Here is a 25,790-nt window from a genome sequence, read left to right as displayed (position 1 = left end):
AATTATTTAAATCAATTCAATAACGAAAAACTAAAATTTTCATAACAAAAGATAGAAATTCAAGGTGGACATTATATAAAAAAATTACAGAAAAGCTGCATTGACAAAATTTGCAGTACAAAGTTGTAACTAATATTAAGTTCAATTCCCCTACTTTTTTATTACGGCAGCACAACGGCTGGGCATTGACTCCACCCATCGCTCACATCGCTGCTTTGGAATCTTGACCCACGTATGTGTAACAATTTCCCAAAGTTATTAATTGTTGGCATTGTATACCACTCTTTAAGTCCCCCCACAGATTTTCTATAGGGTTGTGATCGGGGGATTGAGTTGGCTATTCCATATGCTTAATTTTATTTGCGCGAAACCAATCCTTGTTGGGTCCGACTCATGTGCTGCTATACCCATTTTATTGGCATTTCCTCCCTGCAACATTCTACATTAATTCCACATAAATATTAGAATCCTTTATGTAATCAATTTTGTGTATGGGTCCTGCATCATAAAATAAGAAATATCCCCATACCATTACAATTCTACGATCGTCCTGCAAGGAAGATTTATTCAGATAAACTCTACATATCTGAAATCCCTTAATCCTTGGTAGATATTTGGTATTGAAATTTTCTTTTGTATGATTTATAGGGAAAAAATTACTTAAAAAAAATTTTGTTTAAGGGTACTGATATTTTCATGTTCACAGCTTTAGTTACTTGTCTAACTTTTTCTATCAACTGATGTTTCATGTTCACAATGGATTTCCAACCCGGACCCTACCGAATGATAATCATGCACAAACCATTCGGCTACTTCGGTTATATTGATAGCTGTTTTATTATTTCATCTAAATTTTCTTTGTTATAAACCATTTATACTTTTTTTTTCATGTAAAAAATCGAATAGTTTCTTCCATTCAAAAGTGCACCAATTTTGCGAAATGTCAATAAGAAAAACTATAAAGTTCCAAAGACAACTGTGCAGCTTATAAAAATGTTCCAAGATTAGCTCTGTCGTCATAATTTTGCGTCAAAACGATAAGCATTTTTTTTTAATATTTCGAGTTTTCTTGTATTGAATAAATCATCAAGTCTTTTAGGAATATTTCGACGACAGGCCACGTGGAGAGCAATTTTTCAAAATAAAAATAAGCGTATAACCTGCTCAAAGAACGATATTGAGGGCAAATAAATATTCACAAAAAATGGAAAGAATAATCAGTTTTACTCACTCAAATGCAAAAAATAGTGCGCTGGTGCCCGTAATCAGAATGCAAGTTAAATAGAAAACTCCTGTGTGTGGTGCGGACATCAACAATCCATCGCAGTAAAACTTATTGCGCCCAGCAAATAGCTCCCATTTGCGAGTTATCCTCGTGTTTGGTGCCATGTTACCGCAACAGCAGCACAACAGATTCATTGATTCAGTTGTTGTTGACGCCTTCAAGTTCCACCAATTACTTCTTTTGGTGCGTAATGGAAAATGTTCGAGATATTAGGCCGTTAAAAATGCTCGCTAATCACCGAAATACTTTTGCGGAAACAAGCCAAATCTTATTCTTATATTATAATAAGTAAAGGCCGATGGTACTTTTAGTGGTCTTCCTCTGTTTATTTTCGATATTTAATGAATTAGTTGGACAGACTACATCGATCTCAGCTTTTGCATAGAGCCATCACTTTTATTGTCTATATTTTTAAATACAACACTGCAAGTGTGATGCAATATTCCGTTAGCGCATCGGTTATAAAATTCTCACAGGTTTTCTAGCAGCTTTATCGTCAATTTGAATCGCTTTCTATAATTATTATTTCGATTAACATTAGATATCTTCACTGGCAATCAAAATAACATTTTCGCATTTCAATCTTTTTGTTGTTCTTTTCGCTTCCATTTTGCTCTAGCCCTTATTTTCGCTTCCTTATTTCGCCATTGCCAGTTTGGACGGCAGAACATTATAAGAAAGCGGCTATTCGTTAAATTGCTCCTATTTTAAAACCAAAAAGCATCTGTTCAATTCACCTCTTTTTTCTTTGCACCATTTTCTTTTGGCCATTCTAATTGACTTCTATATCTTAAAGATGCATTTCATATTTCCTGTAAAATATATAATATTATTGCATATGTAGGTATACATTTATAGTATATATGTATATGGATATGGCAAAATAAGTCACAAGCATAATTATATTATATTATTTTTATATGGTTAAAGGTGCAATGAAGTTGCAAGGCCTATTACACAATCAGATGTGTGAGAGCAAAAGGTTCGCATATATTTTTCTAATATCAATTTTTTCCTGCTCTACTTATAGTTAAAATATATATTCACAGTTAGCAATTCTTTAATGTATAAAGTGAATACCATATATAGTCGTAGAGAATGAGCGTACATAAATAAAACTATTATATGGAATCTCCACTACTGCCCAACACAGGATTTTTATTTCCTTTCCCTCATCCCAGCTACATCTCTGCTTCATACAAAGCGCTCAGAGATCCGTTGAATGGGTGCAGACATCGTTGTTTAAATGCCTATTCACTATAAATTATAACTGTTAAAAGTGACGTTCCAGCCAATTCAGCGTATACTTGATTTTGGGTTAATTGATTGTCACACCACCTATATTACTGGGTGACCAGATAAGAACGATAAGAAATAGAAGTTATTATAAAATTTGTAGATATGTAGATATGTAAATCGATGTTGTCGAGCTCTGACTACAGAATGTTGGTTAACATAGTTTAATACCGAAAACCATTGACGGCGGGAGTGACTATTTGCTCAATTCGAAAGAAATAAGACCCAGGATGCCCCCATGCCATAAACTACACCAAACAGTTAGTTGTTGTTGTTGTATCAGTAACTTTGCCCTGTCAGTGTAGTGTAATCACCGGTCGTCTTCGTCTAACTCATTTAACGGTAGGCCCAGGAAACTAGCTGTTTCGACGGGTTGGGTCCAGAGGGAGAGGGGTGTTAGATAAGTGGGTTTGATGGGGCATGTGAAAAGGTGGTTAGTGTCGTGCGGGGTGCCTTCACATGCTGGACATATGTTTAGTATGTCGGGGTCGATTCTGGATAAATAGACGTTTAACCTGCTACAGTATCCAGAACGTAATTGTGCCAAGGTTACGCGGGACTCTCGGGGAAGTTGGAGCTCTTCAGTTAGTCTTTGTGGTTGTTGACATAGCTGCTGAGCCATAAATAGGCCTCGTCTGAGAAGAGGATTTTTTGGCCGAAATCCAAATCTCCGCTGAACTAGAGTTTCGATAAAACTTTATAATAATTTCCACATATTCGGCAACTGCTAAACGACGCATGATGAAGTGGTGAACCTTACTGAATATTTGACAGCTGCTGAAACATAACAGTTGGAAAACCCATCATTGTTATACAGTCCGGTTCACTTGATTAGAAAATTGTTATTAAAGCAACCGTATTTGATCTAGTAACACACGGGTTTCTGATAATTCAGTAAAACTAAAGCAGCTGTAATACTGTGCTTGATTTATTGGCTCACTTGAATAGAGGCACTAACCAAACAAGAAAAAATAATAACAAATATAGGACATTCTTTGTTGTTACACTTAATAGTTGTTTATATTCGTAAATACGTTGATGAATGGATTTGTACAAGTTCTCCAGATAGCCTAATGAAATAAGTCAGCAAAATATTGCGGTAGATTGCATTACTTTGACATAATACATACATACGTATATCCGCACAAACAAATATTTCATATTCAATTTCCACAAATGTGACCTTTGCTTATGGAGCTTTTAAGAAAATTTACTTCTAATACAGGCTTGCATAGTTACATACTTATGTATACATTCTGTATGCACATAGAAAAATAAACCAAACTCGTAAATTTTTGTTGAGTAGTTTGATAAAATGTTTTGCTCCACTCGACGCACAGTGTCAAGCTACGACGGCAAGAGTCATGTTTAAAAGTTCAAAAATAGGAATTGGACAACACCTCAAATCATGAGTTTCTACCATTTATGTATATTTAGCACCATGGTGAGTAAGTTCACCTAAATCAATATAAATACAAATTATTCAAATAAATCAGTCAATCGTGTCACGACACCTCTCTGCATTTCAACTAAATAAAATTGTGAAAATTAATAATTTAATAAAAATATTACAAGATTGGCATTATTTCTGAAAGTAAGCGCCAATGGTTTATATAATATGAATTTTGTGTAATAGTAGAGCAAAATAATGTTAGATTCTCCATATAAACGATTTTTTTTTCGTTTTGAAGCTTTCGTGAAGCAGAAACCCGGTTGTAAGCAGGCTAAATTCTTCATGTGGGCATATGTATGCTAAAGCTCTACTACTCCTTTCTATAATTTGATATGTTTTATATTTTCATTGTACAAGCTGAAGAATTCGTTGCTGTAGGAATGTTAAAAGAGCGTCTTTTGAGAAGGCATAAAGTAGATTGATTGAATCAGGAAAATCAATTTCAAGCACAACGCCGCGCTCTTTCACGTAATTTTCAGGTTATAATGCGAGAACGATCTAAAAATATTGACGAGGCTTCATTTAGAGCAAAACGTAAAGTTGAGAGCCTCGTTCCATTACAGAAATAGCTACGCGCGCTGCAGGAAATAGAAACGTTGCTAGGCACATAGGGAGCATAAATGTTCCTAATAATGCCAGAAAGAAGCATTACCTCACGTCCACAACCTATTTCTTTAATTTATTCTTAACAGTGTCGCCATAAAGTTGGAATATAAAATTTTTAATTTTTAATTTATTCCGAATTCCACATTACTTTAGTTTTCGTGCGTGTCGTGTTTTAAGAGACCCAAATATTGAGAAATATTACTTAGAGACAACTTTGGAGTAGAAAGGGTTAAGAGGAATAACTTAGTTACCATTTTTGATAATTAACTTGCCGATATACATACATACATACAAAGTATATTAAAACTGATTTTGTCCACTTGGTTTATACTAGACGAAACACTGTGCGACGACCGAAACAAGGGCAATTCTATGAAGTGTCATGTGCAATATTTTGTTGTATTGCATGTTGTTGTACTGTCACATGCATGCGATGACATGTCAGCTGAAATGCAATACCCGCCGTGATTACAGAACAAACATCTTTTCAACGAATCGGGCAATGAGTTAAAAATTACGGTCACCGTTACAGTTGCACGCGTGCATGGTAGTAATTTCGTATCTATATTCATGTGAACGTACATATGTATGTAAATATATACATACAATTGCGAATATCAGGGTTCGGCGCATTTCGGCTCATCCCCAACATCGAAGCTGTGTCTAACAGATCTCAAGGCGAAGCAGACTTCCATACCACCGAACTGCTAAGTTTTTGTAGTTGTTGTAACAGTATACAAAATTCTCCATAAATTTTTGGTGAATGCTGCTGAAGTTGCAGTCCTAGGTCAATACAAATTTTAGTTGTTCTGTTAACACAGAACCGATTGCTAAGTGATACTACTGTTCATTAGACAGGGCTAGTTTACTGTGGCGGAAGCCCTTGGTCGGGGAAAACCCGAGTATTCCGGTAACGTAGAACCGGCTGCCATGGGAATGCTGCCATGCTAAGTCGCCATGGTTGCTTTAAACAACAGTTATACAATTGTGCTCATGATCGGTTGAAATGAAGAGAGGAAACTGCTTCAGTAATGATACTCTAAAGATAACAGCCATTTACGAATAGAGATCATGAGTTTATCGAGGATGACGAACGTAGGGGCAAGGCCGTCGAACTGATGAAAACATCATTAAAGTCAAAGAAAAGTTGATCAATAACCACAAATTAATCATCAGAGAGCTGGCAGAGGTCTTGGACGTTGCTTACGGATACGTTCAGGACATCGTAATTAATGATTTGGGTTTGCACCGCATTGCTGCAAAGTTGGTCTCAAAGGACCTGAATTTCATGCAGAAAAGGAACCGCGTTGATATTGCCAACGACTTGCTTTCCAAGGCTAAATCCGAACCAACATTCATTAAACTTGGGTTTATGAGTACAACCCGCAATCCAGACATCAGGCGAATGAGTGGAGAGCTCCCAATAAACCAAGGCCAAAAAAAGCCACGTGTTTTCCGTAAAAAAATGGCAGAACATATGCGCTGAAAAGTCCCGGTTAGGCACATACTCGTAGATGGCATTGGTTTTATTGCATTCATCTTTTTTTCAGTTATTACTAGCCTTGAACAATTAGCTTTTTAAATTTTATGATTTTCTATTCATTAGTTCGTGAGTTATTGGGCTAAGAGTGACACTACTTTTGTTATTTTCAAAGAGAATTTGTATTTTAATTTTACACTGCTTCTTGATGGGATAAAATACCGTTCAAGCGAAGCAATGGCGATTTGAAGTTGTGTGAGTTAGCTGACATCGTAAAGGTGTCAAAGAGAGTGTTGACTTTAAAAGGCTAAGCATTTGACTATGAGAAAGCTTTGCTCAAATGGGTGACATGAATTGAACTTCGAATTGCTCCCACATCCACCGTACTCGTCAGATTTGGCTTCCAGCGTCTACTGGCTGTTCACAGACCTAAAAAATTACCGCCGGTAAGAAATTTCGCTCACATGAAGAGGTTACCGCTGAAACTGAAGCCTGTTTTGAGGCAAAAGATAAATCGATGTTTACCTAAAGCAATTAGCCAAAAAGGAAAGCATTTGTGAGAAAACAAATAGAGTATTTTGCACAGTGCCATCATTATCCACAATTTTTGACCAAGGACGAAACAAATACCATAGAACAGCCAACGAATTCACCTGATATTGATCCCTGCTCCCAAGTTTCCGATTCTGGGGTTCAAAAGTAGGCAAATCCCATAATTACGTGCTTTTGATGGTTTACCCCTCCTTTTCTCAAAAACCTTACATACTAGAGACTTCAACTTATATTCAAATTAAAACGTGATTTTAGACTTTAATAAAGATATAAAAGTTCCAAAATAAATATGAAAAAAGTTTTGAATAAAATGTGAGTAACATTTTAAGGTCCCGCGATTACGAGCGAGTTACAAATAAGTATGAGCTAAACCTATAAAAATTACTTCTTGGTCGTGAAAATAACTTGCTAAAAATAGGTCGGTTCCAAAAAGTAAAAAACATCAGAAGAAGCACATGATTGTTTCGGCGAAGACTGCAGGAGGCTGAATTTGGAATAGACGACCAATGTATTTCTCAGTATACACCTGTTTTTTTATATTTACCTTTACTAAGCCTTATTAGTTTTAATCTAGAGTTTTAAAATGAAAATTTTGTAGCTTAATAAATGGCGATTTTTACCATAAAGAGTTAAATTATTACGAATCAAAATCAAGTCGGATCCCATATAAACTCTATCAACGCTCTTTGACCTATCATGGCATGGCAGGTAACAAAACAGAGACAAAAGACCCCTGTATAATCATTTAACTTGCACATCATCTTCTTGGAAACATACAACACGGCGGCACAAAATGTTCACCAATTTAGCACAACAGTCATGCACGGTTCCTCATCCTTCGATGCCTCATTGCTTTGTCTGTGTTTCCGATAGCTTTGAAGAGCGTGCTTTGCACAACACATAAAGATAAATTACAAAACTCCTACACATTTTCTAGATTAAAACATTTTGCCATGTTAAATTAGGTTCTTGTATGAGTTCGAACAATGGCATTTATAGAAAACAGCATTGCTTCAGATCGCAATTATTTAGAATGGTAATAAAGTTTTGGATGTTGTTCCGTTTTGTTTACCGAAAGGGCAGTTAAGGATGGTCTTCTCTTACGACACCACAGAAGCTTAATTTCAAGCAAATAAAAGACGGACCATTGGCTGGCGTCTTTTTAAAAATATGATCGTGTAAAAAAAAATAATTTAATATTTGCCAACTAGAGAGTGCACCCTGCAATTAATTGTGAAATATAACTTCTTGGTAGTGGCTGCCTCGACTGACCCTGTAATATCTAATGCTATCAACCCAATTTCGCAGCACATTTTCAACGGTTTCGAAATCATTTACAAAAATAGAGCGTGCAATATTACTTTTAAGTGCTGGAATCGTAATATAACTCATAATATTTTTGCCGACTTTATTTTCAAAGAAAAACTGGTCAAAACTGCGTCTTCGCGTAGATTTTCCTCTTAACGTAGTCACCGCGTTGAAAAACACTTCATACAAATAGATGATTTAATAAAATGTTTCTACAATCTTCGAATCGAAATAGATGGAATCTTTGACTATCGGTAGCACCACCAATATTCTCGGTTAAGCGAACCGGACAAGCACGTTCCGACGACAGTCGGTTCTACGGTACCGGAATATATGCTGTTACAACAACAATTGTGTTGTCAATTAAAGACAAAATGTATACATCATCTCAACCGAAATTATTTAATTTCCAACTTCGGACTGTTTCAGCCACATGGAACCAACTTTTATGTAAGTTTTAATATTTGTTAACGTGGCTAAAGCCAAAGCAATCTATTTCGAGCAGAAGAGTTTCTGCCATTTTGCCAAATTTGCATTCGATTTAGAAAGAAACCAAGCTCATCCTCTACTTAATACAGATTTCTTCCAGTTTCTGCTTACTTTAATAAGCTTCCGCCTGAAGCAACAGGTCGATTCAGAACAGAGGGTTACATACGTTAGTCGGTTATTAGTGCCCCTGCTAAATAAATTGGTGCCCAAATATAAATATATATAACGATTTAGATAGAAAAATACGTACGTACATATATGCAAACATACGTGTGTATATACACATTAAGCGATGATCCAACGTTTAAAATTTCTTTGTCTGCACCATAAGTTGCACAAATAGGCTTTATTTCAATGGCTAAGCAACCAGCCAAAACCCATCTTTTTTATTGTTTTAATATATGTAAGTTTGTCTTCATCGAGTCTTGCTTTGCCCATTTACTTATGAAGGTAAAGAGAACAATTGTTGGTACTTAATTGCACGTGATAAGTTTTTGTAGTTGAACAAAAACAAATGAGACAATCGGATATACAACAGTTATGTTGGCGCCTATGCAAAACGGAAAGACAAAGGACACACAATTTACACAAAGGGGAAATAGCCGGCCTATTATCAACAGATCTTAGCGTTTTTTAATCCTTCTAAATATAATAGGAAATACAGTATCGTTATGCACTTAAGCAAGTTTTTCCCGTAGGTTAAGATCATTTTCTATCTTCACTTGAATCCATGTAATGTGATAATTTGAATATATTAATTGTTTTCGTTTCAAGTCTCTAAACAAATTCCCTGTTCATTGAACACAGAAATTATTGCGGTAGAACATTCGAAATTTAGCTGAATTAAGTCTTTTTGAACGTCGAAGCCGATTTCTATTTCTTCAATGAGCCATATTTCAAATCAGCATTGCCTTTGGAGACTACGAGTACACTTCACTTAGCATGCATACAGTAAGCCATTTAAGTAAGTATACACTAGATACATCTGCATTACTTCCGCTATTGATTCCGTGAAATAACACACATTATTCACACGAAAGGAACCTAAAAATCACCTAATACAGAATTATTACAAAATTTAAAAAATTAACAAAATTTTAGCATCTTAAACCAAATTTTATAAAAATTCATAACGCAAAAGTATACGATGTATATGTCGAAACAGCATGTTTCCTGGGTCTACCGTTAGATGAGCTAGACGAAGACGACCGGTAACTGCATTGACAGGGTTTAGTAAGCTGCTACAACAACAACAATGGCATATATGATAAACTTATGAATGAAAAACCATTGACGCTATAAATGTTTCCATTAATGTTCTATTGGATTTGTATCCGGTGATTGGGGCGGTGTTTTCAGGTGTTTTCGTATATTGTTCAAACCAATGTTAGATGCATAGTTGGTATTATTATCTTTCTGGAATATGAATGATCCCTCCATGCCTAATCTCTTAGCGCTTTGTTTTAGCTTATTTTTTTAATGTTTAAATAGTCATACTCCGTCCGTACTGATTTCGAAAAACATAAATTTTCCCGCCCCGTTTGCCGCAATGCATCTCCAAACCAACACCGAGCCCGCACCATGCTTAACAGTGCCGGCCATATTATTAGGATTTAACTCTGTGTTGACTTTTCTCCATACTTTTTCACGACCATCGGATACTCCAATAGTAAATTTGCATTAATCTGAAAATATGGCGTTGTTCTTTTACGAATACGCCTACTCATTACACCTACTTATTTCTACAATAATATTACGACCATGATAACCAGCGTTATACGTACAATACTCGGCGAATAGCTTGTTTTCCAATCTCATTTTTCATTGCAGACTTCAATTTGGGGATACTTATGAGGAGATTTGCTCTTATTTTGTCTACGATTACAATGTTTTTCTTGTCACTAAAAACCCGTACGCACCTGAAGCGCAAATTATTAGAGATTTTTTCTGCACTTATTTTATATATAATATATATTATATGGGCATTTCCACAGAAATGTCAACCGAAGCCAAAAAATTCAAAGTCTATAAAATTATGTTGTTTTAACATATTTTTATAGGGAATATATCAAATGTAACTAAAGTAAACAAATTTTACATTTGTACATACCACATTTTGAAATATTCGAATGCAAAGTCGAACCAGTGCAAAAGTTCCGTTTTAAAGATTTCTGTTGCATGTTTTGTTTTGATTAATGATCTTGATGAGATATATTATGCCGTGACATTTCCTTTTTTAAATCTCGGTTTATATGTAAAGAATGTAAGAAAAATGCAAAAGGAACGATACGATTGCCAATTACGGTAAATTTTTGACGTGATAACGTCTTATAATTCGATTTAACAGGCTGCACGCACGAAAAAATGTGTCGTTACCTTGCTCATTAGTGTTACCTTGCTCTTTAGTGTTACCTTGCTCATATGTAGTTACCTTGCTCATTAGTGTTACCTTGCTCTTTAGTGTTACCTTGCTCTTTAGTGTTACCTTGCTCATTAGTGTTACCTTGCTCTTTAGTGTTACCTTGCTCATTAGTGTTACCTTGCTCTTTAGTGTTACCTTGCTCATTAGTGTTACCTTGCTCTTTAGTGTTACCTTGCTCATTAGTGTTACCTTGCTCATTTGTCGTTACCTTGCTCATTGCATTGCATGAACTGCAAGCGAAAGCGCGGAACGAACGACAAAGCAAACAAAGCAAACAAACGGCAACGTTCGACATCTTGCTCTCTCCTACTTAAGTGAGCGTATATATGTATGTATATGCGCATATGTACATATATAAATTCACGTATTTGTATTTGCATATGCTTTCTTATTGATTATTATTAATTTGATTCACTTGAAGAATTTAAAATAAAACCAAGTTTGTTAATAATACCTGTTGTTTTAATGTTATAATTATTAATTTTTTTATTATATATGAAGGAAAAAATGTATTTTAATATTTACCATATACCTTATAAGATATGTTGTCTATACTAATATTATAAAGAGGAAAACTTTGTTTGTTTGTAATGAATAGGCTCAAAACTACTGGACCGATTTTAAAAATTCTTTCACCATTCGAAAGCTACATCATCCACGAGTAACATGGATTATATTTTATTTTGGAAATAGGGCTCGAGATATAGGTCAAAACGTGGACCCGGGTAACCTTCGGATGTGTATGTACAATATGGGTATCAAATGGAAGCTGTTGGTGAATGCTTTAGTCCAGAGTATTTTTCATGCCGCTCCGTGACTAGGGTCTCGAGATAGAGACCAAAACGTGGACCCTAGAATGTGTTTGTACAATATGGATATCAAATTGAAGCTGTTGGTGAATGCTTTAGTACAGAGTATTTTTCATGCCGCTCCGTGACTGGGGTCTCAAGATATAGAACAAAACGTGGACCCGGGTAACCTTTGGTTGTGTATGTACAATATGGGTATCAAATGAAAGCTCTTGATAAGTGCTTTAATACGGGGTAATTTTCATACCTATTGATGACTAGGGTCTGGAAATATATGCCAAAACGTGGACCTGCCGTGTCTTTGCACCGAATTAAACCAAACTTACACACATTGTTAAGGAGGTATTGAAGATGGTTTCCGTATAGTTTGGATACCTATTGATAGATAGGGTCTCGAGATATAGGTCAAAACGTGGACCCGGGTAACCTTCGGATGTGTATGTACAATATGGGTATCAAATGGAAGCTGTTGGTGAATGCTTTAGTTCAGAGTATTTCCATCCGCTCCGTGACTAGGGTCTCGAGATAGAGACCAAAACGTGGACCCTAGAATGTGTTTGTACAATATGGATATCAAATGAAAGCCGTTGATAAGTGCTTTAATACGGGGTAATTTTCATACCTATTGATGACTAGGGTCTCGAAATATATGCCAAAACGTGGACCCGCCGTGTCTTTGAACCGAATTAAACCAAACTTACACACATTGTTAAGTAGGTATTGAAGATGATTTCCGTATAGTTTGAATACCTATTGGTAGAAAGGGTCTCGAGATATAGGTCAAAACGTGGACCCGGGTAACCTTCGGACGTGTATGTACAATATGGGTATCAAATGAAAGCTGTTGGTGAATGCTTTATGATATGTTATGTTATGTTATGTTATGTTATGTTAATATATGTTATGTTGTGTTGTGTTGTGTGGTGTTGTGTTATGTTATGTTGTGTTGTGTTGTGTGGTGTTGTGTTGTGTTGTGTTGTGTTGTGTTGTGTTGTGTTGTGTTGTGTTGTGTTGTGTTGCGTTGTGTTGTGTTGTGTTGTGTTGTGTTGTGTTGTGTTGTGTTGTGTTGTGTTGTGTTGTGTTGTGTTGTGTTGTGTTGTGTTGTGTTGTGTTGTGTTGTGTTGTGTTGTGTTGTGTTGTGTTGTGTTGTGTTGTGTTGTGTTGTGTTGTGTTGTGTTGTGTTGTGTTGTGTTGTGTTGTGTTGTGTTGTGTTGTGTTGTGTTGTGTTGTGTTGTGTTGTGTTGTGTTGTGTTGTGTTGTGTTGTGTTGTGTTGTGTTGTGTTGTGTTGTGTTGTGTTGTGTTGTGTTGTGTTGTGTTGTGTTGTGTTGTGTTGTGTTGTGTTGTGTTATGTTATGTTATGTTATGTTATGTTATGTTATGTTATGTTATGTTATGTTATGTTATGTTATGTTATGTTATGTTATGTTATGTTATGTTATGTTATGTTATGTTATGTTATGTTATGTTATGTTATGTTATGTTATGTTATGTTATGTTATGTTATGTTATGTTATGTTATGTTATGTTATGTTATGTTATGTTATGTTATGTTATGTTATGTTATGTTATGTTATGTTATGTTATGTTATATTATGTTATGTTAATGTTAACTCATTCTCTATATCCATACAAAATATCTATCAAACAAATAAAATTAAAATTTTCTTTTGAAAAATGCAACCATTCAATCAGTATTTTCTTATGACGTTATCACGTTAAACTATCGTCAGTAAACCGACTTTACAGACAACCTCTTTTTCTTTGATTTACCGTATAACTCGATGTCGCGTGCGACATTGAAAAAGAACATTTGTTGTCAGTGAGTCGAAGGTATTTGTACAATTTGCATCAAATATTAGTAGCAAATAGATATTTTTATTGCTAATTAAATAAACCAATCTTTGCTGGAAAATAATCAGCGCTTTGCTCTTTTTACTTATTTAAAGTTTGTAGCGTGCGACATCGTAAGTGTAAATGTACAGATTCAAAATAAATTTTCGTTCGAAAATATCTTTATTAGTATATGTAAATACAAAATATAAAATTTTTGAATGTAGATGAGTAAAAACGGCGGCGAGAAAAATAAGGCGAACTGTAAACGGTGGAGAGAAAGGTTAAAGGATGATGAAACAAAATTACAAAACTATAAATTAAGAAACAAGGAAAGAATGCGGAAAGCTAGGCAGACGTGGAGAGCACTGGCTGAAGGCAAAGAAGATATAATTCAAGAAAAACGGAAATATAATCGCATACGACAACGAGAGAGGCGCCAAAAACTCTTAGAAAATGGAATGTCATATGCACGTCAAAGCCAAAACGCATCTTACGAATGTAGACAAACCTTGGCGAAAGCTGTTAAAAAAGTGGAGAAAGCGATGCCAAAAGACATGCACAGAAGGCTAAAAGTTCTTAAAGTCCTGGTAAAAAAATATAAGCAGTTTGAAGAAAAGAAAAACGTTAACCAATCCAGCAGAACCGTGCCAGAAAGCCTAATTAATGCCATCAATGCTTTTTATCAGAATGATAATATTAGTGTGCAAGCTTCGGGAAAGAAAGACACCATTATAATTGAAGGCAAATTAGTAGCTAAGCGCTTTATGTTAATGACGGTGTCTGAATCATATGAGTTGTTTAAAAAAGATTTTCCCAGTGAAGAGGTAGGCAAATCAACTTTTTTTAAAATGCGACCTCGCCATGTCCAGTTAGTGAATAAAATGCACAATATGTGTGTTTGCATGTATCATGCAAATTTCGGCTTTCTTTTGGAAAGCTGCTCGAAAAGTATTCCATCTTTTCCCATAGATTTTGAAACATTTCTTAAAGCAGTTTGCTGCGATATTCAGAATGAATATTGCATGACAAGTAACTGTAAGAAGTGCCGAACAGATTTAAAAGATCAATTTATTCCTCATGCATATTTGGCTAATATGGAAGATGAAGTCAACTGGCAACAATGGCGTAAAATAGATAACCACATAGCTCTGTCAAATACAACTTCAACTTTATCTGAGTTAGTCATTGAAACGGAAACTAAATTACCATCATTTAAAACCCATTTTTTTGTAAAAAGAGCTCAGCAAAAATATTTTCAGGAAACAAAAATTAACTTAAAGCCTTCCGAGCTCGTTCTTCAAATTGATTTTGCCGAGAATTATAGGTTGACGCACCAAAACGAAATACAAAGTGCTCATTTCAGCTACCGCCAGGTAACAATTTTTACTTGCGTAGCTTGGTTCCCTGGTGCTTCTCAGTCGTTTGCAGTTATAAGCGATAAACTTACGCATAATAAACACGACGTATTTGTTTTTGTTTTAAACCTTTTAATCGAAATTAAAAAGAATTATGGGCATTTTTCAAAAATTTTAATATTTTCTGATGGAAGCTGCGCTCAATTTAAAAATAAATACATTTTGACAAACTTGAATGACATTAGAGTAAAGCCATGTCAAGTGATCCTCGAAAATTTCACTAAGTCACGGATTTTAGAGCAAGATGTCTCATTGTGTAGTCAAAGTCATGTTAACGCTGTTCTATAAATATTTCGCACAAATTCCAATTTTAGCAATAGTTATTAACAATCAAAGTTTTAAGCAAGATTAAATTAAAAAATTAATTACTCCGAAACTACAATAGATAATGGCGTGAAATTTTGCATACCGTTCAAGTATTGTCTGTTCTATTTTTCAAGTGTTAATAACTCTTTTTATTGTGACAAATAGATAAATAAATAATAGCTTTTTGTAATCAGTTGCATTTTTTTATGTTTTCTTCACGCTGTTAAACAATCGGACTTACGGATAATTGTGCGGAAAACGCTTACCTTCAATAATCTGAAAATAGAATTTTGTACTTTTACTCTATTTCCGAGATATTGGCTGTTTTGTAACTTGATGCGCTCGACGGTGGCATTGCTGCCATCGGCTGATCGGTCGCGCGGTGGCTTGAGGACCGCGCAAACTGAAGCAGCGTGCACGTTTGAACATGGACAGAATTTATTGCCTATTGACTGAATTCGAAATTTTCGCAGACACACTGTTTTATCAAATCGCCCATATTCTCCTTGAAATTTACTTTACACTTTTTTAATTCATGCCTGATTTCATAAATTTTCAAAGCCACATTCTGATGCGTTTTACACACGCAAACACTTTGCGGCCCACTTTGCCCAGCGACAATGCATTCGCGAGGCCGAAGTTCTTTGAGTTTTGATAGACCAATTAATGTCTCAAGGTATTCTATTCTAAATTGTTCGTGTTCATCATTCAGATTAAAAAGTAACAATTTTTTTTTCTTTTGTTTTTTTACCGTTATTAAAAACAGTTTTGCAGTCTTTTATTCCAGGTAACAGTCTACTTGAATAATCAGACAAGTAGAAATTACGCACTTTTTCGACATACAAATCTGAAATTTTTTTCCACGTTTTTTAGCTGGCACAGATGCAAAGCCATTTTTTCTTCTCAATTTTTTAGATTTCGATGTATCGCAAATTTTTTTCACGGTCCAATTGTCTGGAATTGTTGTGAGAATTTGAATTTTATGGTTGATACTGTTCTTTTCAAGCTAAGCGTGTTTAATATTTTTCACAAAAGCTGAGTATGGATTTTCTGTTTTTTTCTGATTTTTTAATTCTGCATTTTCTGTTCCTTTTCCGGAATTAATGACGTCTGCAACAATTTCTTTGAGTTCCTTATCGCATAAATCAGAATACCTTTTTTTTTTTAATAGGTGGTTCGCCTAGTTCTTGCAGAATTTTGTTCACTTTATCGAATTTCAAAGAATGATCAATGTTCTTTATTTCGAAATTTTCATCCTCCGAATCGTCGAAAGAATCTATAGAGCTATCCGACGTTTCACTTTCTGTACTTTGAGTAGGATTGAAAAAAGAAACGTGGCGATTTACTCTAGCGGAGTCAGCAATTTTAAATGTTTTATTAACTTTCACATTAAAAATTTAAGTGTTTTTATTCATAAGTTATTGTTATAAATTCATTCAATTGTCCTTTGAGGTTAAAAACAGCAATAAAAGACAAAAAATTTGGAAAGTATGTAAATATCTAACGAAATGCACATTATACAAGCAAACATCCATTCACTCTGAAAAGAAATAATTTTCAATCGAAATTCAAATCTTGTTTGCAACAGCAGACAGTTCTGACAATGTTCATCTAGTGCGTTCACAGTAGTTTTTGCACCCCGATATAATTCTTTGCGACACATTTTACAAACATATTGACCAATATATTTTTCAAATTTATCATTCCACTTAGATGTCACCAAAAATAAATTGCGTCGGACACAATTATGGCCCTTTTTCATAAACAGATTAGAGCATACGCTCGGTCGAACCATAATTACAATAATATTGAAATATGCAAATATGCTCTGTCACCAGTCACCACTTAAATCGAACTGTCACAAAGCAGTGTCGAATTCAGTCAATAGGCAATAAATCCTGTCCATGTTCAAACGTGCACGCTGCTTCAGTTTGCGCGGTCCTCAAGCCACCGCGCGACCGATCAGCCGATGGCAGCAATGCCACCGTCGAGCGCATCAAGTTACAAAACAGCCAATATCTCGGAAATAGAGTAAAAGTACAAAATTCTATTTTCAGATTATTGAAGGTAAGCGTTTTCCGCACAATTATCCGTAAGTCCGATTGTTTAACAGCGTGAAGCATAAAAAAATGCAACTGATTACAAAAAGCTATTATTTATTTATCTATTTGTCACAATAAAAAGAGTTATTAACACTTGAAAAATAGAACAGATAATACTTGAATGGTATGCAAAATTTCACGCCATTATCTATTGTAGTTTCGGAGTAATTATTTTTTTAATTTAATCTTGCTTAAAACTTTGATTGTTAATAACTATTGCTAAAATTGGAATTTGTGCGAAATATTTATAGAACAGCGTTAACATGACTTTGACTACACAATGAGACATCTTGCCCCAAAATCCGTGACTTAGTGAAATTTTCGAGGATCACTTGACATGGCTTTACTCATTATTAAACAAATTGGATGTATATATATGGAATGGAATTTTTTTGCTAGTTCTCACGGAAAGGGAGCCGTTGATGGAGTTGGAGCCGTCATTAAAAGAAAAGTTTGGCAAATAACAAAATCTAAAAACGTTGTTTTACCAGATGCACTATCGTTTTATCAATGTGCACAAAACAACACAAATGGAATTAAAATGTATTTTATGCCATCTGCTCAAATTGAAAATTTGTCTCTTCATTATAAGTTGGACGAAAAATGGAAGGAAGTGAAAAATATTCCAGGTATATCCCAGTTGCATTCGTTTTGTTGCGATGGTCAACAGTTAGAAGCAGCTAGGGCTGCATATTCCACTAAAAGAACTTTATTTGACATTAGTAATACTATTCTCAGTTAAGTTAGTTTCCGTTCTTTGTTTTTACATAGTATATAAGATTAATATACTTATTTTTGTTTTTCTTTATTGAAGATATTTTGTTAAGTTTATAATTTTGGTTGTGAAAATAAATATATTGAATATATTAAAAATCATTTATAATCATCTTTTTCATGTCTAATTACATAAAAAGTAAAAAAATAAACATAAAAAGTATGATGGAACAAAATGTTGCATGCGACATGTCGCGTGCGACAGTGATTAAAATTAAATAAAAAATAAACTACTTAATATTTTTGAATAAAATAAAAAGCATTATTAAGATACATCAATGCATAACATTTAAAAATTAGTCGTATTAATATATTTCTTCAGGTTTCGCTGAAAAAAGTGTTTGATTTTTTTGCTTTGACAGCGACTTCTGTTTTTGTCGCGTGCGAATGGCTTGGTTTTGTAATTATCTTGAAAACGAACAATTTCCCAAAATCAAACTTAGCACCAATCATAGTGCTCATCAAGTGCTATAGCTTTCGCCTTTTGTCAAAATAAAATAATGTTTTGGTATATATTTTTTTTCACTTTGAATGCGTACGAATGTCGCATTCGACATTGGAGAAATGCCCATATATATTTTTACCATCTTTTGAATTGTATCATATCTTTTATCCACTAAAGGGCCGATATCGCGTAATGATTTATTCTCTTTGTGATATTTTATTATCAAATTTTTCAAGTCATCAGTAAGCCCCTTTCCTCTAGGCCCCATCACTAAAAATTATGCATAAAAAATATAAATTCGCAGTTTTATTTTATATAAATACTGTTTGTCTAATAGAAGCGTGGCCGGCAATATCAAACTTAGAGTGCCGTTAAAAAAAAATTTTATTTAAATTTATCCTTTTCGCAATACGCGTGGCTCTATGTGCTACTTTTTTAAGATATTTATAAAGCGTACGTTTTTTCTAAAAAATTAGTTTGTTAGTTAGTGAAAAACTATTTGAAGCAGTGTTCCTATGTACACACCCTAAAGTCGGACGGAAAGACAAAATGTATATCTTGTCATCAAGCGTTAAGATGATGTTTTCAAAACAATTAAATTTCAATTAATATCGAAGATGGAAAGCTTATATTACTAGGCACGTAACGAGGAGCACTCCTCAGGATGAAGCCCTCGCCCTGTATTCTGGTATGTCACAGTAAATACTATACTCTTGTGGTTGCAAAATATCGACTGTAATATCATCGCTTATGCGAATGCTGGAGATCATATCCACATTCTTAGCAAACTATCTTGTGGATTGGTGGTCTATTGAAAGTGAACTTAATATAAAAGCCACAAAAACAGAAATTTTGATATTCGCAAACAAATATAAAATACCTTCTTCCAAGGTGCACCAATGCCGATTTTCAACAATCCAAAGTTACTGGGCGTTATCCTTGATAGTTTGCTCTCCTTCTCTGCACATGAAACCTCAATTACCCTCAAAACCGAAACAAGATCCTTAAATCGTCGGCAATTGAATTATGAAGCGACCACTAGTGACACGCAATGAAAAAAGCTCCAAACACATAGAAAACTATATTACACTAATGCACAATTTTTGCACAAATCGTAGAAAGCGGTGAACAGTATAACGTCAAGGTCCTTGGCCCAGGACCTTCGCTGGTGGCTTAGCACTAAATAATATGCCCAGGAGTGGAATATACCCAAAAATGCTGTGGCTGAACCAAAGCTTAAGGCTACCTGACTACTGCAGTGTATTTTAAGCTGAGTTAATAGCTATTAAGGATGTTATAAGGACTCGTCCGCCGCAGCATAACGGCTCCCCATATACTCCGATTGACAGTCAAACTGCCATAAAACCTCTACAATGCCAGAGTACTTCATACAAAGTGTAAGTGATCTTAAGGGGTTAGGGGTAGTTAGAATTTTCAAAAAATTGGATTTTTTTTGCATTTTCTTAAAGTATAATATCTTACTCGGGTACTCCGGAGCGTTCGGAAAACTTTAAATGCGTTTTTCAAAACTAAGTTTTTTGAACTTGTGATCATTGTTACTTAAAACCGCTTGGGAGATTTCAATAAAATTTATACTGCTTTTGAAAAACATAAAAAGTTCGTGCCTGATCAAAGAATTTTTTTCTTAATTTCGTTTTTTTTTAACAATTGTCGGTTTTTTCTCGAAAATCTAAAAATATTTCCTGAGGCCGCCATATTGTTAATTTTGAAAAAAAAACTTCGATCAGGCACAAGATTATCTATTAATAAAACTAATTTCTCTTGGCCGATTGAGTTTAGATAAATCTCCAACGACTTGGATGATCACCAAAAGGGACTTCTGGAGAAACGGGCCCCACACAAACAGCGATTCCTTTTACAATTATTAATTTTTTTTTTTTAATTTTGCTAAAGTCAAGTCGAAACATGATTTATTAATGCTGTTTTTGTTCATCATTTTTTCGGGCCTCTAACTACCCCTAACCCCTTAAATCAGTAAATTCCGCCCTTTATGTAAAATGCAAAATTATAGAAAAGGTTTTTTCTAATAGTAGTCGTGCATCATTGTTGAATTTTGGTGAAACTATATTTTTATGAAAAACAAATACATAAATAGTTAACACTTTGCAATATGTTGTGAACAGAAGAGTAGATATGATATACATAGTAATTACATATATGTACATATATACACATTTAAAGAGTTAAGGTAAAAAAAGTTTACCAAAATCAATTTTGAATAATAAAGAAGGGAAACTTCCTCCTAAAAAATATCTTTAATTTTCCTAATCTCACTTACCTTTCGAAACATTCCAAGTGTATTCCAAAGCTATAGAACTAAAGTGTGTTCTTCGTGTCGGTTGGAACTAATACACTTTTGAATAACCCACAATTGGTACATATTTAATGTAGACGTATTTCGGTAAGTCAAAAGGCCTCAAAGTACATTTTTTTCATGCCGACCTTTCATGAATCATCTTCTATTCAAAAATCAATGTAACAAATGCGTATCACTGGGGTTAAAAACAGTTAAATGCTTTCATTCACTAAAGATTTGTGGTTGTTAACACGTTAATAATATATACTTTGTACATATGCTTATTGGCAAGCCATAAATTACTCGTGGGTGAGTTCACGCAGTCGGACAAAGGTTGGTCAAATCACGAGTTATTACATTTTCACAAATATCAAATGTGATTTCACGCGACCGAAACGATTCTAAACCTTCACATGTTTTTAATCTTTAATTTCAATAAAATCACTATTTTTTGTTATTTCATTTTTTAAAGTCGAGTGATGCTAAATGGTTTGTATTTAGACTCCCAACTCTTTTTCGGTGTTAACACTCAATAGCACCTGTTATCACCAATTTATAAGCTGGTTTCTAAAAAAATCAGATGTCACATCATCGTTTAACTAAATCTATTTCAACCGGTGACTATTTCATTAAGCGTAGAGCAAATATATAAACATATGTATGTATATTTATATTTATATATAATATAAAGCAGTGTTGCTGCATTAGCTTATAAGCAAATTCACAAGTGAACTGTGATACCAATTTACACTGATGCACACATCGGCGAACTTTTACATAAAAGGGCACAAAATATTCCAGTACATATGTATGTATGTATATCAAGGCTAAAACTAATGAAGTTGGAATTTCAGCAGAATCACAAAACACAATTTAAATACATACTCTTATTTTCAATTCTATTCAATTAATTGTTCAAAACATTGTGCAGAAAGCAGGCATCACTCCTCTATGCGTAAGTTAGAACGCTATTCCTTTCACTTTGTTGTTAATAATTCGGTATCAGTATCACAACCATTGATGGAAAAACACACTTTGGATTTGGAATATTATGAGACGCTTTAAAAAATGCTGATACATTTATACACATACAGTAGTGTATTTGTATATTGAGATATTTTTGCAGATTGAATTGGGGTGAATTCATTTCAAGTTATCATTGTATTGTATTTTATTGCACTAAAAAAATTAACATGCTCACAAGCCATATTATACCTGTTCCAATTTCACATCCCGCGAAGGGCAAATATTATTTATAAAATTTATACTCATTCAACTTAAAGTAAAACAAAACAGACACCACGTAATACCAAGATAATAACAAATAGTGTTCACATTTTAAACGATATCATTCGACAAGTCTATATTTAGAACTATAAAGACTTCAATAATAAGAAATAATTATCATATAAAAGCAATTAATATTGGGAAAGGCGTATCGTTTGGATAAAATTATGTGCACCTTATGCCACAACACACCACACCATTACCGACAAAACCGAAATGAAACAAAACTGGTTAAATATTTGCAAAGCGATCCACATTCAACTACATACACAAATTTTGCGTCAAGATCCAGCGTTGCCGTTTTATTTCACTTCGTTAAGGGTTTGTTCGAGTAAAATTCCATTTAAGATTATACATCAAAGAATTTCGTGAGATTTTTGAAGTAGTCTCTCCCAAAAGAGAAATACTTGTAATTTTGGTTGGTTGGTTAAAGTGGTGATTCTTGAAGAATCCAACTAGCGCTTCGGCACCATTTTGTTGCCACGTCCTGGCTACCAACTTGCTTAACGGTTATTTACAGCATGACTATATCCAGTCTGTGCGGTTTAAGAACGCAAATATACGCCGAGGCAAAAATATAACGATTCACCAACTATTCGCAATTATATAATTCTAATTAATCATAATTATTGAGATGTTGACTATTTTTGCAATTGTCGGCAGTGATTTCTTGAAAATTAACATACATATAGAGGGGAGTTGTATTGTGCTCGTTTTATGAATGAATATGCTTTCCTTCAAGAAGTATGAATGAAATTATTTTTGCCAATTAAAATAGTTGCTTGGATAACATTATTCATCAATCGTTTGACTACTTCATTTTGTTCTATTATTATTTGTCGAACGACCAATATGATTACGTGATTGTCTTGGCATTTGTACTGTAATAAACATGATTGTAATTATGGTATTCTGAGATTTTAAAACATGTTTTTTTTCAATTTTGTGGATTATATTTTCGATGCATATGTGTTTAAAAGCCCAAGTCCACATGGTCAGGATTATTTTATTTTGTTGTGATTTTCTTAAATCATCTCTTTTCTTCTGAAAATTGTTGACAATTTGCATGATAAGACTATTAATTTTTTCATCAAAGTTACGCATTTTTCGTGCTCTTCTTTTGCATCCTTTAACAATTTCTTTTGTTTTTTCATTTTTTTACCATTTTTTTCACTCATGGTGTATCGTAGCTTATCGCAAATGAACCGAAAAAATAAATCCACAAAACATGATTTCATTTAAACATTTGGATTTTACATTAAATTATCAAATTTCGTAAGAAATTATTCACTGTTCCAAAATCCACTCCAAAAAAATTCACAAAAAATGTTTACATTTTGTACTTACGTCTTCTCCTTATGGCGTCCAAATCAGAAAGAAATATTGACACATTGTAACTCACACTGTTAATTTGACAGTTCAGTTCCGCCCCAAGCGTTAAAAAAGTAAACGACATTATGGCTGATTCAAAAGAACGCTGTACGCGTTGCCGGTGTTCCGAATTACAACCAAACTTTACGAAACCCATTTTCAATACTTACTTAACAATGTGTGTAAGTTTGGTTTAATTCGGTGCAAAGACACGGCGGGTCCACGTTTTGGCATATATTTCGAGACCCTAGTCGTCAATAGGTATGAAACTTACCCCGTATTAAAGTACTTATCAACAGCTTTCATTTGATACCCATATTGTACATACACAACCAAAGGTTACCCGGGCCCACGTTTTGACCTATGTATATCTCGAGACCCGAGTCATGGAGCGGCATGAAAAATAGTCTGTACTAAAGCATTCCCCAACAGCTTCCATTTGATATCAATATTGTACAAACACATCCTAGGGTTACCCGGGTCCACGAAAGGTATGAAAAATACTCTATACTATAGAAATCATCAACAGCTTCCATTTGCTACCCATATTGTACAAACACATTCTAGGGTTACCCGGGTCCACGTTTTAGCATATATCTCGAGACCCTAGTCACGGAACGGTATGAAAAATACTCTATACTATAGAAGTCATCAACAGCTTCCATTTGCTACCCATATTGTACAAACACATCCTAGGGTTACCCGGGTCCACGTTTTGGCCTATTTCTCGAGACCCTGGTATCCGATTCTTACAATTTCAAAACACAAACCTTCTCCACATGTGTCTCTTCAATGTGGCAAAGTTTGGTTAAAATCGGTTGAGCCATTCTCCGTAAAGTTCATCACAACGCGAAAAACGGCTGAATTTTTATATATATAGAAGATATATATATATAATTGGCGCGTACACCCTTTTTGGGTGTTTGGCCGAGCTCCTCCTCCTATTTGTGGTGTGCGTCTTGATGTTGTTCTACAAATGGAGGGACATACAGTTTCAAGCCGACTCCGAACGGCAAATATTTTTCATGAGTAGCTTTTTCATGGCAGAAATACACTCGGAGGTTCGCCATTGCCTGCCGAGGGGCGACCGCTATTAGAAAAATGTTTTTCTTAATTTTGGTGTTTCACCGAGATTCGAAGCAACGATCTCTCTGAGAATTCCGAATGGTAGTCACGCACCAACCCATTCGGCTACGGCGGCCGCTGTTACATATGACGTATTTACGAATAGCCTAACGCATTTGCTGACGAAATTAAACAAGCTCGGGTATTTTCTATTGCTTTCAGGCGTTGCGTAAAAAACCAAGCAGCAACAAAAATACTTGAGAAGAAAATCAGAACTGTGGAAAAGAATTTAGTTGGATAAAATGTCATCGTTATTCTTAACGGCTGTTTGCAAAAGATTAAGCTACACAATGCAAGGTGTGTAACAGCAATTTTTAACGGCGTTTGCACACAAACGGATCAATGCAAAAGCCATTTAAAGTATATACCTTCAGCATAACGCATCATGCCGCTGCGTCTGTTTTTATACATATTTTAGAATAGCAATTTTTTCAGTCGGTAACTTTTGTATGTCATCTCTGACAATTGTCAAGTAGACAGATGTATAAGTTTATACGATAGAATAACGTTTAAAAATTATTGAAACTTATTATGAAAATGGCCCGCCCTTAAGAATAACATAACGCGAAATTCCTGATTGTTTTGGTGGAAGTAAGTCCAAATGAGTCAAATCAAAGGTTGGTAAAAAAATTTCAAGAAACTGATACTGTCGAGGGTAGAAAAAGGACTCGCATTCCAAAAATTGGACTTCTCAACACTTACGCATTCATGAATCGACTGTTTGACGGAACACACCCTCAGCTGGCTCGAACACACCAATAGCTGGTGCGAAATATCATTTGCCAAAATAGATGGGAACCGATTGGGTGAATCTATGCGGATATCAATTGACGTGTTCACAGTTCGTTACAAAATTCCACGTCAATATTTTATAACTTATTTTGTACCCAAACCTGAGGAGCCAATTCTAGTTGTCGCTTTAAATTCGTCGCGATGGTGATGGCCTGAGGCGTTAGAAACGCTTTACAACCAATTATGAGCCTCTTCTATTCGCAACTTCTCTGCTTGGCTAACATGATGAAAAATGTGAAAGCAACAACAAAGTTATCGAGCAAGAATCGCTGCTAGCAAGTATGGTTACACCACATAAAACTAGTATGACTCACTATTTTCG

The 25,790-nt window shown here is 34.7% G+C and overlaps 1 protein-coding gene across 8 annotated transcripts in view; it reads right to left on the bottom strand.

Annotated features, from left to right (window-relative positions):
* The window catches only part of LOC128861752 (palmitoyltransferase app), a 54,016-nt gene extending 31,635 nt beyond the window's left edge, over nt 1-22,381 (bottom strand). Inside the window, exons 1-3 of one of the 8 annotated variants that reach the window (XM_054100133.1) lie at nt 20,876-22,381; nt 2,023-2,097; nt 1,232-1,798 (exon numbers count right to left, since the gene is read on the bottom strand). In XM_054100133.1, the coding sequence (XP_053956108.1) occupies nt 1,232-1,419 (188 nt within the window). In that variant the 5' untranslated portion in view covers nt 1,420-1,798; nt 2,023-2,097; nt 20,876-22,381. Of the gene's footprint in view, nt 1-1,231; nt 2,098-15,521; nt 17,293-20,875 lie in introns of those variants that run through there. The other 7 variants (XM_054100129.1, XM_054100130.1, XM_054100131.1 and 4 more) reach the window with 7 other exon arrangements.
* Nucleotides 22,382-25,790: the final 3,409 nt, after the last annotated feature.

Source organism: Anastrepha ludens, chromosome 4 (genome assembly GCF_028408465.1).
Source record: "Anastrepha ludens isolate Willacy chromosome 4, idAnaLude1.1, whole genome shotgun sequence".
NCBI classification, from domain to species: domain Eukaryota; kingdom Metazoa; phylum Arthropoda; class Insecta; order Diptera; family Tephritidae; genus Anastrepha; species Anastrepha ludens.
The sequence above is the reverse complement of the archived record's forward strand: the minus strand, read 5'-3'. Positions and strand labels throughout refer to the sequence as shown.